Below are 17,493 nucleotides of genomic sequence, written 5' to 3' on the forward strand. Positions count from 1 at the left end.
ACAGATAACAGAAGTTTCTGTTGGAGCAGTTCATTCATATCTATATATACAAGTCAGTATACAAATGTGGTTCCCTGCTTGCGACTGCTAAGAATCCCACACCGAGCAGAGTAAGAGGCAGCAAGGCATGGGGCAACTATAATACACGAGCTTGGACTTGTTACAAGGCATACCTTTCTCGGCCTTTTGGCTAAGATCAAGTGTAGTATCTGTTCTTATCAGTTTAATATCTGATACGTGGGCCAATGGCCCACATGATATTAAATTAATTTTTAGAGGGGGAGAGTCCATTACAGTAGCTTGCTACTGGGATTCTCGAGCGTCGCCCATGTGTTGCACTACTGCAAGGGCCTGGCGCGCCCCATCAAGCCCAAGTCTTAAAGGTTTTGTCTCGTATTTGTTATTATATTCAGAGTGAGTGGATTTCAAGTGATATTCGTTCTTTCGGTGTTTGGGCTTTCAACATTAAATTGCACCGAGGTTTCTTTCAGATTTCTATTTCAACTCCTGAGCCGAAGAAGGTGAAAAGGATTTGGGCCGTGTCGAAAGCCGCAGTTTGACTGTTTGAATATTTTCCATGTTCCGATGTTCTGTATCCGGTAAACAAGTGGAAACAGAGAGAGAAGTTAACACCCAACATTCTCTTTTTTTTCCTCTTCATTTATATTTATTTTTTATTATGATAAATTACTTACCATTCGAAAGTAATTTTGCTTCCTTATTTTTTAGTATTTTTTTCAATTTAAATTGGTTATCATTCTAAAATTTTGCTTCTATTTAAAAATTAATTAATTGGTTAGGATTTTAATAAAATATTGATTAACGTTCTTTTAGAATTTCGCCTAATTAATTTATGGCGTAATGAAACGTGAGAATATATTATATCATAAGCCTCTATCAGCTAATACTTCTTCCACGCCTTCAATTCTTTTCAACCATTTCTAATTTTCTTTTCCTCAATTCTTTTTTCGTTTGTCTTACGAATTTCAGAATCTCAAATTTAAATGATAATTTTTTTAAAAAAAATATAATGAATATTTTAATATATTTTCATGTTGACATGCCAAAATTATAACTAGACTTTAATGAAGGGAATCAACTAAACATCTGAATTTTTATAATTATTAAAAACCTTGATACAATATGAGGTAAAATCAAATTCAATGTACTCGATGTTGACCCAACAAGATTATAGAGTAGATATTAGATTTATGGTGCATGTTCTTAAGATGGTAATATTTGATCACTTGGTGCAGTGCCCGTGAGGGATATAGTTGAACACTCTACTCTACTCCGAGCTTCCTTTGCCTGTCATTCATGGTGAAAAAATAAGCTAAATCTTACACACACACAGAGATTACAGATTATAGAATATAAACAGTGAAACTCCTTGCCTTACTTCTTTCTCCCAATCAGCGCGAACTGTAATCACAATGAAAAATACCACCTGCAGTGTTAAAGCAACCACGATCCCCAACCACAGCCCCTGTTTCAGCCACCACAAATGAATGCATTTGTTTGCATTTTCCAACAGAACAACAAACAAATGATAGTATTTGTGTGTAAAGCTAGTTTGACCTTGGCATTCATGCGCACAACGAAAGCTAATATAACCGCACAAGGTACGCCGGCAACATAAAAGGATGCCAGGTTCACATACGCTCCAATCTTCTGCCATCCACACCCTCTCACAATTCCTGACCAAGCACCAACCAAATCATATATATTCTCACTCAAATTCACATCAACTTTCACTAGTTTAGAGATGTGAGATTGACCTGAAAGAGCACTTTGGACCCCATCAAGGAAGCTAGAAATGGCCAAAACTGGCATCATGGAGGCCACATGTCTCACTACTTCTTTGTCATCGCTGTAAACTCGTCCCAACAGATTCCGAAGCAGAATCATCAGTTCAAGTAATAACGTACCCTCGCTTAAGGCTATGCCTAACACCACCAGAACTGCTAAATTTGCAGCTTCTGCATTCCCAGCCCCTAGTTCATTTGACACTCGTGTGCTGTCATACACAAGGTTTCAAATTTTCAGCTCACAGAATTGGTCTTTATATCTAGACTCTAAACTAGGGTTGAATAATTTGTTACTGGAGATAATCATCACCTTACTGCAGCACTGAATCCAAAGGGGATCATCCAAGCTACACCAAACAAATTGAGGCTGCAATGGTAAATCAGAAACTTCTCATGCACGTATATCATGGTTAGTGGAAAAGAGACGGTGAAAATAAAGTTTGGTAATTCACTGACCATATTGAAAGCACAGAAGTCTGTAGGGTTGGATTAGGAAGAAGGCCTGACAAGAGGACCATCAGCTCAAACGTCCACATTTTCAAGCTGTGCTAAGTTCATAAACACAGATCAACACCAACAGATGGTTATACTCAATTACAATCCCAAGTCTTAAAATCTTAAATGATGACTTGAAACAAATACCAGAGCATAATAGCAGAAGGAGCGGCAAGTTTAAGGAAGTCAAGGACATTGTTGAGAGCCTTCTTTGAGAAACCAGTCCATGAAAGTTTGCAGGAAGAAGAGAACCTCACATACAGTGCCATTAACACCACATTTACCCAATAAGACAGAGAAATCGCTATGGCTGCTCCTTTACTCCCAAGCCCAGATTTGAACACCAAAACCCAACAAAAGATGATGTGAAACAGAGCTGCAATTGCAGAAGTTAGCAGCATGGGGAGGACAATGTTCTGGGTTTGCAAGAATTTCATAATGCACTGAAGAGGACCAAATGCGAAGAGGCTTGGGATCATGCAATAGGCATATGATCCTGCTTCTTTTGATATGAGTTTGTCTTGCTTCATAGCCACAAGAATTGGTTCTGTGTTTGCCCAGATTATTGCAAGCAGTACACTGCTCAGTGAAAGGACAAACACGGACCTCTGCAAGTGTATTCCGAGCATATGGAACTGTCCCGCTCCATATGATTGACCGCAAAAGGTGTCCAGAGCACTTGCTAATCCCATCTGTTCAATTAGTCACAAATTGAGTCAACAAGTAACGAAAGTGATTTGAAACAAAGAATTGATTAGAAAAGTATCGTCACACATAATACTCATTTCTTTGGGCAATCCACATTGGCCTAATTTTATCTATATGGCGATGAAGTTTGATAAGCATGACGTACCAGCAAGGAGAAGCCTGTGACAGAAGCGAAGGAAGTGGCCATGGAAGCAGCAGAGAGAGGGAAGGTACCAAGTTGACCGACAAAAATGACAGAGATGGTTTGCAAACTGTACTGTAAGAGACCCACCGAGAAGAGAGGAAGTGCTAGGCATGCTTGTCTCTTACCCTCGTCTAACACTTTTTGACTCCTTCGCAGTCCCATCATCATGTCTTCTTTTTTGCTTTCCAATTCCTTCATTGTCAGTCACTTGCTTCCTCTTGTTGGTTAGCGTCTCAAACAAGAAGTGAAAACGATAATGGAAGCAATTTCGGATGCACTTGTCACGATGAACCCACCGGATTTAGCTGCGGAGCCAAGTGTTTGCAGTATTTGGCTTACAACAAACTATAAGATCTTGTTAAAATTTGACTTCTAACATGTTTTGTTGAATTTAAAAAAAAAAAGTCTTAAAATTCATTACTCTTCATGTTTAATGTTATAGGACATTTTTAATTGAATTACATCCCTATTAATTTAATTAATCATCTATAAACTTACACATTCTTTCATATCCTTATTTAATATGGTGGTTTAATTAAAAATTTTATTAATTACACTTTTTAATTAAGATTATTTTTGGAAAAACCTCATTAATTACACCTTGAAAAATTCAAAATTTCTTATACTGTTTAGCATTTTATTTTAAAAATTTTTCTTATATTTTTATATGTGTTGAGTATATACTTTACTAACATATTTTTTTCATCAACATTTGATGCTGGAAGAAGAAGAAATTTATGATAAAAAAATAGAAATATAACTTATAAATAAAACAAAAAAATATCCTCTCCCTGTACAGAAGGATATAAATAAAATTTTAGAAGCCATTATTACTTGAGTCTAACAATACACAAATGTTATAACATATTAAAACCGAATATCGGATAATTATATTAAATGAAAAAGTAGCCTCGATTGAATTACAGAGGGTGACTTAAGCAACATGGACTTAAAATATTTCATGTAAAATTTCCTTTCATTTTATGCAAAAAATATGTAGATTCAATTAATATCTTTAACAAATCATTTTCTTGAAAAAAAAAAAAGTTACACCCTTGTAATGACTTCACAATTCATTAGTAAGCAACAGCTAGGCATGATATAGATATATATAAGGTCACAGGCCAACAGTAATTAAATGCTCGAGGGCCATGGCCGATCAAGGGGGGCTAGTGATCATATCCGATCAAGGGGAGCAAGTGATAATATTTTTTCCCGCCTTTAGTTTAATAATTAATTAATTTAAAGTTGTTATATAACTATATACTGCTTTCAACTCTTCACCCTCTCAAATCTCAACCTTATTATCACTATATATATATATATATATATAACCTAACACCTCCCCAGCATTTCTAGCTAGAAGATGAGCACAGAAATTAGTTTTCCTAAACATAGAGTTAATCGATATAATCCAAGATCTGTTCAACATCAACCTAACATATCTGATGAGAGAAGATCCTCTTTAGATCCTACTTAACTGTGTACCTTTTGTGTATTTGTAACCTCTTCTAATTCAATATATATATATATATATATAATGTGTGTGTGTGAAAGTAGGATAATAGGCTACACAATCATGTCACATGTTCTTTTTTTAATGTTGTAATTTTGTGTTTTGAATTTTTTTTTTTAATTCTTTGTTTTGGATTTAGTTTTGGAATTAGATTTAGGATAATTTATTATTTATATATATAAAATGCAATATTTAGGTTTCAAGTTAAGTTTGGGATGATATATATATATATATATATATCAATAATGTCTTCAGTTTTGGATTTCAGAAAATAAAACCAAACAAGTCTTTTTCTAAACATTAAAAAAAAACAATAATATCTAAACATTAGTAGCAGCATCATGATGAAATATTTGATTGTGCTTCACTATGAGTTAACTTTTCAGTGATAAAAATATCAAGATTTTCTTTTTTATTTAGATTCCCAACATTTTTACTCTTTTTTCGTATTCAAATCCTTTCCTCCTTATTTATTAAATATTAGTGAATTATATATATATATATATATATATATCTATATCGCTTTAAACCAATCAACTCTCCATTTAAGCAAGTTAGAGATAGCTTGTTTAAGCCCAATTACCTATTAACATGCCTAAATATTAAGCCCAACTTTCCATTTAAATGGGTTTAAATGGTCTCAATTTATTTTCCCAACTCTAAATATGTGGATATTGAGATCTCAATTGATTTGTTATTGAATGCTTCAAATTACTCAATAAAATTCATTGTTGATTCAACATTTCCAAATTTATATAACAATGTTTATAATTCTTTATATTTTAGGTAAAGCTATATTAGCTCTTACATATGTTGACTATGATTGAAGAAGTAAATGGACATATGTTATTAGATTGTGCCTGCCTTGTCATGTTTTCACCTACAACCAACTATATATTGTTGTTTCTTATGTTTGAAGCCAAAAATGTTTAAAAATATTGATTCTTGATAAGGATATATAGTCACTTTTCACTGTTAAAATTTTAAATGTTGTTTATAGGGAAGTATTTGATAATTTAATCTGAAAAACTATAAATTTTTCTTAATTAACTTCACTTTTGGAATTTGGAATTAAGGTCAGTGGCTAAAACAGCTAAGCTCAAAAGGTCTAAAAATACATTAAGGTTAGTGTTTTTCAAAGCTTGACCTTAGCATCCTTAAGGCTAAAGGGCTTGGCCTATGTGCTTAGGCACTAATGTATTTTTTTTAATTTAAATATCAAATACACACATTTATGATCCAAAAAAACTGTCATAGATCTTATGAAGCTTCCTCCTTATACTATAAAAAAACTATTATAGATAACATTAAGTCTAGAAAAATAGATTGAATTAAATCCACGACAAATATGTGACACAGTATTAAACATCATCCAAGTATCATCAACAAAGATATTAAGCTTAGGCACCTAAACATCAAAGATATTAAGCCTAAACATCTAAGCATCATATCAATATCAATAAAGACTAGACATTGGTAGCATCATCAGCAACATCATCATCATCATCATGATTTTTTCTTACTTAACATTCAAAAAAAAATAATACAACTTGAAAGGGCTAACCCTTTTATTTTTAGATCAATTAAGGTTGGCTCTTTTATGTTTGAAATTCAATTATAACATCTAAATCAATGACCCAATCCTAACTAATTTTGACTTTAAAGCCCGTTTTTCCAACTCTATTCACATTGTGTCTATTTATAACCTATATTTTTATCATTTTGTTATATTTTACTTTTGTATAATTGACATTATTAATGATATCTAAACATCTCTACTACATATAAGTAGAGTCGACGGGCTTGGCTCTTTTAAGCCTGAAAAACTTTAGGTTTGAGCTGCTACTTTAAAGTGTAAAATAATAATTTGGATCCTTTTAAGTCCTAAAATGAAAGAGCCAGCTGTTTAAGGTTAAGGTCAGCCATTTTAAATCCTTTTATATTTTTTTTAAATTTTAATATTAAAAAATTAAATACTACTCTAATTTTAAAACCTTGGTCTCGTTTCAGAGGGATGAAGAAGGAATATATGAAAAGTTTAATATTTTTGCCACTATTGGGGCTCCACAAAGAGAAGAATAAAATTATATTGATATTGATGACAATAAAAATCATCAAAATTTTGCTAATAAAGGTAGCAAAGTTTGATTGTTATTGATGTTAATTTTGTATTGTTGTTTGTTATTAGATTTAAATTTATTTTTATAGATTTAATGTTATGTATAATAACTTTTTGAAATTTTAAATATGTTTTTAAAATTTTTAAATTAAAAAATAAAAAAACTATAGGGCCAAGGCCTTAAGGACTAAGGACAGGTTAACCAAAATAGAGTAATAAGATATAATTGAGCTTTATAAGGCCAGTCCATTTAGGCTATGGCCCTTTAAGGGCTAACTTTAATTGATACTTCTATATATAAGATAATAAAAAGAATATATCCATGAAATATTTTGTGGTAAAAATTCGATACAGATGATAGATATCACTTATTTTAAAATAGCTGTTATATTTGATTCACGGTACTAGTTTTCTACAATGCATGAGATGTATGATTTTGACGTTGCCATTGAAACATTTTCTTTGTTTCACTCGGCTTCAACTTTCAATCTATCTTGATCTTAAAGATGCCCTTCGAGGATTTTGATTTTTAAGCCTTTTTGCTGGTCTTCTCTCTTTGATGTGCCAAGAAAATAGTGGTCCTGAAAACCTTTATATACTAAATTGAATGTTAGTGATTCCTACCACCAGAACGTTAGTGTGTGAAAGAAAGGACAACATCATTAACAATCAATCCTGAAAAACAGAGCAAAGAGATCCACATGCTCCTTGACGTTTCATAATTCTTGCCATTCCATAATATGAGAAGATATAAATTCATCAAATAATTTTGATGTAGAAGTGTGATATTTGATATTCACTTTTATAATAATGTAAGTTTAAGACTTTGGAAAAAGATTAATAGAAATCTGATTGCGAAGGGAGCTAGCTACATGTGCTTCAATGCTTGTGACTGCTAAGAGTCCCACAATGGGCAGAGTAAGAGATAGAATGCACAGAGCAACTATAAAAGCCTAATGTTATGAATATTACAAGGATAGTGGATGTTCATCTTCATTACCCCTTCATCTTCATCTTCTCTCATGAAACTCTCACCATCATAAGAGTTGATTGCCTTCCTATGAAACTCCCACTATCATGAGAATTGATTGCCCTTTATTTTCTTTTATCATTTGTGTAACTTTTGATGCGTAAGACTATGCCTATAAATAGGATATGTAATTTGTATTAAAGGATATAATAATTCATAAGAAATTCTCTCATTCTCTTGTCTCTATTTCTTCTCTCAATATCTTCATTTTGTAATTGTTAATTTCATAACACGTTATCAGCATGAAAACTCTAGTAATTTACAGGTTTTGTAGCAAGGTTTCTCATTGCAAGGTAATTTTTATGTTCATATATGATTTGATCTATTGTCTAACCGTTTGATCCTTTTAATCTTATTTAATCTTGAATATCATCTAATTCTTATCATATTTTTATTATAGTATTTATATGTCAAATCTTTCGAAACTTGAGTTTGTAGCTCTTGACATTACTAGAAAAAATTATCTATCTTGGATACTAGATGTGGAAATCTATCTAGATGTCAATGGCCTTAGAGACACAATCAAAATGATAATCAAGCATCCAATCAAATTAAGGCCAAGACCATTATCTTTCTTCGTCACCATTTATATGAAGGGTTGAAAACTAAGTGTTTAATTATAAAAGACCCTCTTGTTCTTTGGAACAGTTTAAAAGAAAAGTATGACAATCAAAAAATTGTAATTCTTACAAAAGCTCATTATAATTGGATGCATTTACATTTGCAAGATTTTAAATCTGAGTGAATATAACTTTGTAATTTTTAAAATCAGTTTTCAATTAAAATTATGTGAAGAAGAAGTCACTGATGATGATATGTTGGAAAAAACATTCTCCACATTTCATGTATCCAATGTGCTCTTGCAGTAGCAATATAATGAAAAAGGTTTTAAAAAATATTTTGAATTGATTTCTTATCTTTTTGTGGCTGAATAAAATAACAAGATTTTAATGAAAAATCATGAATCTCATCTAACTGGTTCTACCCCATTCCTTGAAGTGAATGCAGTGCCAAATGAATCAGCTCAGGGTTTTGGTTGTGGTCATGGCCATAGCAATGGATGAGGTTATGGTGTGGCTGTAGCTATGGTCGTGGTCGTGGTAGTACATCTTTCCACCAGAAGTGGACAAATAATAAAGAGAAACACAATAAAGGAATAAGTGGGGATAATAATAATAATAATAATAATAATACTAAAAATTTATGCTACCATCGTGGTGGTAAAGTTCATTGGTCACATACCTTTCGTACTCTAAAATATTCGATTGATCTTTACCAAGAATCACTTGAAAGTAAAAGTAAAAACAAAGGCAAAGATAAAAGCACATTTTGCTTCTGAAGAAGGTGATTCTGATTATGGTGACATGGATGTTACTTATTTAGATGTTTCTAATTTTTTTGCCGATCCTAATGGAAGAATTGATCACCTGATTGGAGATGGAAATGTTCAGAAATAAATTTCTTAGATATTGATGTTGTTAAATTTTATAGTTAAGTGTCATTTTAATTTTCTTGCATTGGAATAAAGAATTTACTAATTTTTTTTAGAGAATTTACTTATGATGTTGTTGTTTTTCAATGAATAAAGTTTTTGTATTCCATGTTTTAATTATATATTTTTATGTTTTTTTAATGAAGAATGAGTATTCATCTGATTGATACCAACGACAATAATGGAGATATATGTCTCGTTGATAGTGCAACAACTCATACAATACTTAAAAATAAAAAATATTTTTCTTCTTTGGTAATGCAAGAAGCCAATGTTCAAACTATATCCGAAAGTATAAACATGATTGATGGCTCTGGAAGAGCTAATATATTATTGCTTGGAAGAACTAAATTACACATTGATGGTGCATTTGATTATACTAAGTCTAGTAGAAATTTATTGAGTTTTAAGGATATCCACAAAAATGGATACCATATTGAGACAGCAAATAAAGAAAATAAAGAATATTTTATTATTACGAATTTAATTTCTGGTAAAAAGTTCACACTAGAAAAATTATCGATATTTTCCTTTGGCTTGTATTACACATTTATTAATACAATTGAAATACATGCTATTGCAAACCAAAAGTTTACAAATGGTAATAAATCCAATGTTTGGCATGATCGTTAGGCCATCTCGGGTCAATTATGATGCGAAGGATAATCGAAAAATCATGGGGACATTCATTGAAAGGTCAATAGATTCCACAATCCTATGATTTTTCTTGCGCTACATGTTTTAAAGGAAAGTTAATTATTCGACCATCACCAACAAAAATAAAAAGTGAGTCTCTCACATTTTTAGAACGCATACAAGGTGATATTTGTGAGCCTATATTCCCATCATGCGGACTATTCAAGTACTTTATGATTTTAATTGATGCATCAACAAAATGGTTGCATGTTTGGTTGTTATCTTCTTGTAACTTGGCATTTGTGGGATTGTTTGTTCAACTTATTAGATTAAAAGCACACTTTTCTAATTATCCTATTAAGAAAATATGTTTAGATAATGCTAGTGAATTTACTTCACAAGCTTTTTAATGAATATTGCATGTCTCTTGGAATTGATGTTGAACATCCTGTAGCACATGTTCATACACAAAATGGACTTGCAGAATCACTGATTAAATGCTTACAATTGATTGCATGACCATTACTTATGCGGTCGAATCTCCCAATTTCTACTTGGGGGCATGCAATTTTACATGCAGCATCATTAATTCATATAAGGCCAACAAATTATCTTAAGAGCTCTCCTTTAAAATTGGTTTTTAGTTAGGAACCTACTATTTCCCATCTAAGAATTTTTAGATGTGCAGTATATGTTCCAATTGTTCCACCATAACGTACTAAGATGGGTCCTCAAAGAAGGATAGGAATATATGTTGGATATGAATCTCCATCTATAATTAAATATTTAAAACCATCAACAGGAGATTTATTTACTGTTCGATTTACTGATTATCATTTTGATGAATCAGTTTTCCCAACATTAAGGGGAGAAAATAAGTAGTTAGAAAAGGAAATTAGTTAGAATGAATTATTATTATCTCATCTTGATCCTCGTACAAAGCAATATGAACTAGAAGTTTAAAAGATAATTCATTTACAAAATTTAGCGAATCAATTGCCAGATGCATTTATTGACCCAAAAAAAGTAACTAAATCACATATTCCAGCTGCTAATGCTCCAATTAGAATTAATGTCATGGTTGGACAACTTGTTATTACAAATGATTCTAAACCACGCATAAAATGTGGAAGGCCCATTAGTTCTAAAGATTAAAATGTGTGAAAATAATGAGATCTCAATAAATTATATTATGAATGGAATACAATGGGATCAGAATGAAGTCAACATTGATGATATTTTTGCATATAATGTAATGCTTGATGTAATAAATGATAATGAAGATCATGAATCAAAGTGCATAAAGGAATGCAAACAAAGAGAGGATTGGCCAAAATGAAAAGATTCAATTGAGGCGGAATTAAAATCACTTAAAAAGAAAAATATTTTTGGACCTGTAGTCCACACGCCCAAAGGTGTCAAGCCGGTGGGATATAAATAGGTTTTTATGTGAAAAAGAAATAAAAATGGTGAAATTGTAAGATATAAGACACAGCTTGTGGCTCAATGATTTACACAAAGGCCTAGAATTGACTTTATTGAAACATACTCACCAGTGGTGGATGCAACTACTTTTTGATATTTAATTAGCCTGGCAATAAGTAAAGGACTCGATTTGCGTCTAATGGATATTGTTACAGCTTATTTGTATGGTTCACTTGATAGTGATATTTACATGAAACTCCCTGAAGGATTCAAATTGCCAGAAGCATACAATTCAAGTTCTCAAGAAAATTATTTGATCAAGTTAAATAAATCCTTATATGGATTAAAACAATTAAGATGTATGTGGTATAATTGACTTAGTGAATATCTGTTGAAAGAAGGTTATAAAAATGATTCCAATTTGTCCTTCTATTTTATGAAAAGATCTGGAAAAGAGTTTGCTATACTTGCTGTTTATGTTGATGACATAAATATTATTGGAATACCTAAAGAGCTTTTAAAAACTATAAATTACTTAAAGAAAGAATTTGAAATGAAAGATTTGAGAAGAACAAAATTTTACCTTGGATTGCAAATGAAATATATGAATAATGAAATTTTTTTATGTCAAGAAACTTATACAAGAAAGGTCTTAAAATGATTTTATATGGATAGATCACATCCATTATGTGCCCCAATGGTTGTAAGATCATTGAAGGTAGAGAAAGATCCTTTTAGACCTCAAAAAGGTGATGAAAAACTACTTAGTCTAGAAGTACCATATCTTAGTGCAATTGAAGCACTAATGTATCTTGCTAGTCACACGCAACCTGATATCTCATTTGCTGTTAACTTATTAGCAAGATACAGTTCTTCACCAATACGAAGGCCTTGGAATGGTGTTAAACACATTTTTGTTATCTTAGGGGTGCTATGGATATAGGATTATGTTATTCCAAAGTACCTAAAGCTAACCTTATTAGTTATGCGGATGCTGAATTTTTGTCTGATCCTCATGTTGATATATCATAGACAGGTTATTTGTTCATATATGGTAGTACAACCATTTCATGGCGATCTATGAAACAGACAATATCAGCCACATCATCTAATAATGTAGAAATTCTAGTTGTACATGAAACAAGTCGAGAATGTGTGTGGTTAAAATCATTAATCCATCACATAAGAGCTACTTGTAGTCTGTCTTCTAATAAAATGATCCCAACGATTATATATGAAGATAATACTGCTTGTATTGCCCAATTGAAAGAATGATATATTAAAGGAGATAGAACAAAATATATTTCACTAATTTTTTTTTCACTCACGATCTTCAAAAGAATGGTAAAATTAATATCCAATAAATTCGTTCTAAAGAAAATCTAGCTGATATGTTCACCAAGTCACTTCCTGGTAAAATATTTGAAAAACTTGTTCATGATATTTGACTTCGCAAACTTAAAGATATCAATTGATGCTGTCAAGAGGGGGAGTTAATATGCACTGTACTCTTTTTTCCTTGTTTATGGTTTTTTCTCATTGAGTTTTCCTAGCAAGGTTTTTAATGAGGCGGCATTGAATAACGTATTAATGAATGATGTACTCTTTTCTTCTACTAGGTTTTTTCTCACAAAGTTTTTCCTAGTTGAAGTTTTTAATAAGGCACATTCTTATATAATAGACATCCATAGGGGAGTGTTATGAATATTACAAGGATGGTGGATGTCATTTTCATCACGTCTTTATCTTCATTTTCTTCCGTAAAACTCCCACCATCATGAGAGTTAATTGCCTTTCCATGAAACTCTCTCCATTATAACAGTTGATTACCCTTTATTTGCTTTCATAATTAGTGTAACATTTTATATGTAAGACTATGCTTATAAATAAGACATGTAATTTATATTGAAGGATACAATAATTCATAAGAAATTCTCTCATTCTCTTATCTCTATTTCTTTTCTCAATATCTTTATTTTTTAGTTGTTAATTTCATGACACCTAAGACATTTTCAAAACAATTCATATCTTTCTCAGCCTTTTGGCTAAGATTAAGTGTAGTATCTATTCTTATCAGTTTAATATCTGATACGTGGGCCAATAGTCCACACGATATTAAATTCAATTTTTTAGGGGGAGGGTCCATCGCGGTAGCTATTGGGATCCTTGAGCGTCGTCCATGTGTTGCACTACTGCTTGGTCCTGGCGCACCCATCCAAGCCCAGTTATAGTGTTGTGGCCCAAATCTTAGTGTTTTATTATTGTCCTCCATCCGAGTCTTCATTATTCCAGTCTTCCTTGAAGTTAGGCTGAGTTCGTACCTATCTGAACCCAAAACATTTGGGTCCACAAATCGAATTTTCTAGTTACGGGCTTTCGAGTGCCCAAGGAAGCTTCAGCCTCCATGTGCTGCGTATTCTCAAGAGTTTTGGATAATTGTAGGATGTTTGAAAATGTTAAAATAATATTGCCTTTTTGGGCCAACAAAAAATAGCGCCCTTGATCCATTATACTGACGCATATGAATAACCTGTATATATATATATATGTATAGCAAATTCAAACTCGTGACCACTATTAGAGAATCAGCGTTCCAAAATTATGTTTCTATTAATCCTTTCGCGTAATGAAGCCAAATCCGCATGCTTCGAACTCATTTATATGCTGTAAAATGTAGTTTCTCTTTTTTCTTTGATTTCCTGTTCCAGCCTTGCTGGCTGCAACTGCTTAATGATGATATTAGTTGTTAATCAAGTGAAAACAAATTGAGAGAAGATGAAAGAAGCCCATGAATATACCATTTACCCTTCAGATTCAACCTATCATAATTTCTGAGAATTTCTTGGTGGAGATATAGCTTAGCTGCTACAGCATGATTTTACTTGTTGAGACTGAGAATATATACTTTTCTGCTACTTCCTTTGTTCCATCTTTTATTTTTATTTTTATTTCTCAACAAATATTACCCTTTTTTCCCTGATAATAATTTTGAATGCTATTGTTATCTAGATGATTTTTGTTATTCGCTTCCGATAGTTCATAAGGTCATAATATTTTTGCCCAAAAAATATTATCATGGCTTGTTTGATAATTTTTAGAGGGTGCTGAGGACCGAAATCAGGTATAAGTAAAGAATAAATGTAACATATGAACTTATAAAGTATCAATTGAAAATCGATATCTCTTGTAATCAGATAATAACAAATTTTAAATTATTATTTATCAATAAATAGTAAATACTCCATCCGGTCATATTTATAAGATACATTCTAGAAGTAATTTTTGATTCAAAATATAAGATATATTGTAATAATTAAATCACTTTTTTAATACCCCTTATTAATTAGCGTAAAAATATTTAATGTATTTTGTTATTTAGAATATTTTCAAATATTTTCTATCATTATTGTGTATATATCTCAATTATTATTAGGAGATATTATTTGATATTATTATATAATTATTAGTTATTATTATATTATCTATTTTTTTGATGTATATAATGTACCCTTCAAATCAATAATATACATGATATTTTTCAATTCTTCTTTGGTTCTCGTCTCTAATAGCTTTTATAATTATATTATTATTTAAAATTAAAGATAAAAATAAAGTATATATTATATTATGAAAAAAAATTAATTTTTTTAATATGTATAAAATAGTTAAAAGTGTTCGATAATAAAGGTTGGAGGAGTATATGAGCAGGTGTTTTATATATGTTTACTTTCCTATTTCAATAAATCTCCAAAGGCTGTGCAAATGGAAATTCCGTATTAGCACTTAAAAGTTGAAAACAAAAAAGAACGAGAAAAAGAAAAAGAAAAAGAAGTTAAGTTTCTGGTAAGTGCTGACAGTCTTGAGATGAAATAGGAAATCAAAGGAAGCACGCTCAAGCCTGCCGCTTCTATCAAGTCCCACATCGGTCAGTTAGCAACGTGTCTAAGCAACGAGCCGATATAAAAACCTAACGAATACACCTTACAACTCATACCTTTCTCGGCCTTTTGGCTAAGATCAAGTGTAGTATCTGTTCTTATCAGTTTAATATCTGATACGTGGGCCATCGGCCCACATGATATTAAATTTATTTTTTTAGGGGGAGGGTCCATCACAGTAGCTTGCTACTGGGGTCCTCGAGCGTCGCCCGTGCTTTGCACTACTGCAAGGGCTTGGCGCACCCTTCCGAAACAGTATGTAAAATTCTGTGGATTCTGTGGCCAAATCTAGTGTTCTATTCTTCGCTGGGTTTTTTTCTAGTCTAATAAGGTTTATTTTGTTCATGTTTTGTATCCGCAAAGCGTAATCCACGCATGTTTTCCTCATGAAATTTGAATTAGAAGAATCTAGAATTAATTTTATTACACAACCCCATACATGTCTTGTTTTGTTATAAAGGATTAGAATTTGAGAGTAGTAATTAAATGTTAGTTATCAACCTTCAGTAGTGTTTTATATTGCTAAACTTATATTGCTAAACTTAGTGGGGAAAGGCAAAATCATGGAACATGGAATTACAATTGCAATCATTGACTAAGGGAGTGCAAGAGTGCAAGAGACTAAGAGTCATTACTATTAAATCCAATGCTCAAACGCAAATGAGATCACCTTTCCATTCAACAACCCAATTAATAATTCTCTTCAATTGAAATGCAACACGTCCTTTAAAAAATATATATATATAATATATATATACAAAAAATCAAATACCAAATGCCGAATTTAAAAATAGGAAAAATGCATCATGGGCAGCAGAACATAATTAATCATGTATTGCTTTTCCTGCTGAGTAAAAGTGTACTTAATTAGGTATTGGTGGCTGTTTTCCATCACATTAATTTATCCCTTAATAAAATAACAGACATTGGAGGTTTTTTTTGCTCATTCCTTTTTGCAAAAATAATATTATGTCTAAATTACATTTTTAATTAAAAAATTAAACTGAATTGATTGATTCAATTGATAAATATTGTAGTTTTAATCCAACTGAGTTTTTTTTTTTTTATTGCCACATGAACGCTCTTTCATTAAATCATACCCTTTGGCCTTCGTCATAGAAGTGATCATGTATATTATTCTTAGAAACATCATGTTCTAAATTATAACACAATATTATTAACTATAGAATTTATTTGTATTTATTTAACAGATTTGTTATGATAATTACAATTCATAGTTTTACAAAAATAAGCTAGTTTTAAATATTTTAAAAATTATTAAATAATGAAATAGTGTATCATTATTCAATAAAATATTATGTGTTAACTTTAATAATTAGTGCACCGTGAATAAGAAACATGATGTCAATAGAACATGTATAGCCATGATCTCATAGATTTACATACAAATTAAGGAAAATTTACGGAAAGTAATTAATTGTGTTAGTGTGTAGATGCATAGCTTTTACTCGTTGTTTTGTTTTGTTTTGTTTTTTTTTTTGGGGCTAAAGTTTAGCTCTTAATTGTTGAAGACATAACTTTGTTGTTGTTGTTGAATCAGATACTTGAATTTTGAAGTTTGGACAAATAATTAACGGCTAATGAGAAAGACCAGTGCTACTAACTAGTTTGAAATAAATAGAGATATTAACGTGTTAGGAGATTTGTTAACATCACAAGAGATTATTACTTCTATAAATTACAAGCTGTTGACCACTATGGTTTATGATATATATTTAATACTATTAGTTATTAAGTCTAAAAAAAAAACTAATATCTTATAACATAGTGAATCAATGCTCAAATCATTAATGAGAGAGGTGCTTAAATTGACTGTGTTTTAAATATAATTGCCTTCAATAAAAAAAAAAAACTTGTATGCAATTCACATACACGCATATATAACTAAACCCCAACAATTTTTTCCCCGATATACCTAATTCTGACATTTTCTACAATGCGAGATTTATCAAATATCATCTTTAGTGACGAAAAATTAATATTTTTCTTAGAAAGATTCATATATATATATATATATATATATATAAAAGCTGCAATGTCCATAAAGAAGAATTTGAAATAATGTTTCCACAGATAACTTAATTGTGGAATATGAATTTTGTTATTGCACCAATAAAATTA

General features: G+C 31.2%; 1 protein-coding gene and 3 non-coding genes across 4 annotated transcripts; 3 read left to right on the forward strand and 1 right to left on the reverse strand.

Moving 5' to 3' along the window:
- Positions 1–169: 169 nt before the first annotated feature.
- LOC129296507 (U2 spliceosomal RNA) lies at positions 170–365 on the forward strand. Its single transcript, XR_008589813.1, has one exon. It is a non-coding gene; the product is annotated as a U2 spliceosomal RNA (small nuclear RNA).
- An 859-nt stretch (positions 366–1,224) lies between these two features.
- Positions 1,225–7,854, reverse strand: LOC129296933 (protein DETOXIFICATION 16-like). Its single transcript, XM_054935365.1, has 9 exons — positions 7,803–7,854; positions 3,157–3,365; positions 2,451–2,995; positions 2,265–2,351; positions 2,119–2,175; positions 1,779–2,017; positions 1,579–1,697; positions 1,400–1,486; positions 1,225–1,308 (listed from the first exon to the last, which is right to left on the reverse strand). The coding sequence occupies exons 1-9, from the start codon at positions 7,852–7,854 to the stop codon at positions 1,225–1,227; spliced, it is 1,479 nt and encodes a 492-aa protein (XP_054791340.1).
- A 5,583-nt stretch (positions 7,855–13,437) lies between these two features.
- On the forward strand, positions 13,438–13,629 carry LOC129296537 (U2 spliceosomal RNA). Its single transcript, XR_008589824.1, has one exon. It is a non-coding gene; the product is annotated as a U2 spliceosomal RNA (small nuclear RNA).
- A 1,774-nt stretch (positions 13,630–15,403) lies between these two features.
- LOC129296500 (U2 spliceosomal RNA) lies at positions 15,404–15,599 on the forward strand. Its single transcript, XR_008589811.1, has one exon. It is a non-coding gene; the product is annotated as a U2 spliceosomal RNA (small nuclear RNA).
- Positions 15,600–17,493: the final 1,894 nt, after the last annotated feature.

The sequence above is a fragment of the Prosopis cineraria genome, unplaced genomic scaffold (assembly GCF_029017545.1).
Source record: "Prosopis cineraria cultivar Desert tree isolate PC_DT_omini unplaced genomic scaffold, ASM2901754v1 PC1, whole genome shotgun sequence".
Lineage (NCBI taxonomy): Eukaryota > Viridiplantae > Streptophyta > Magnoliopsida > Fabales > Fabaceae > Prosopis > Prosopis cineraria.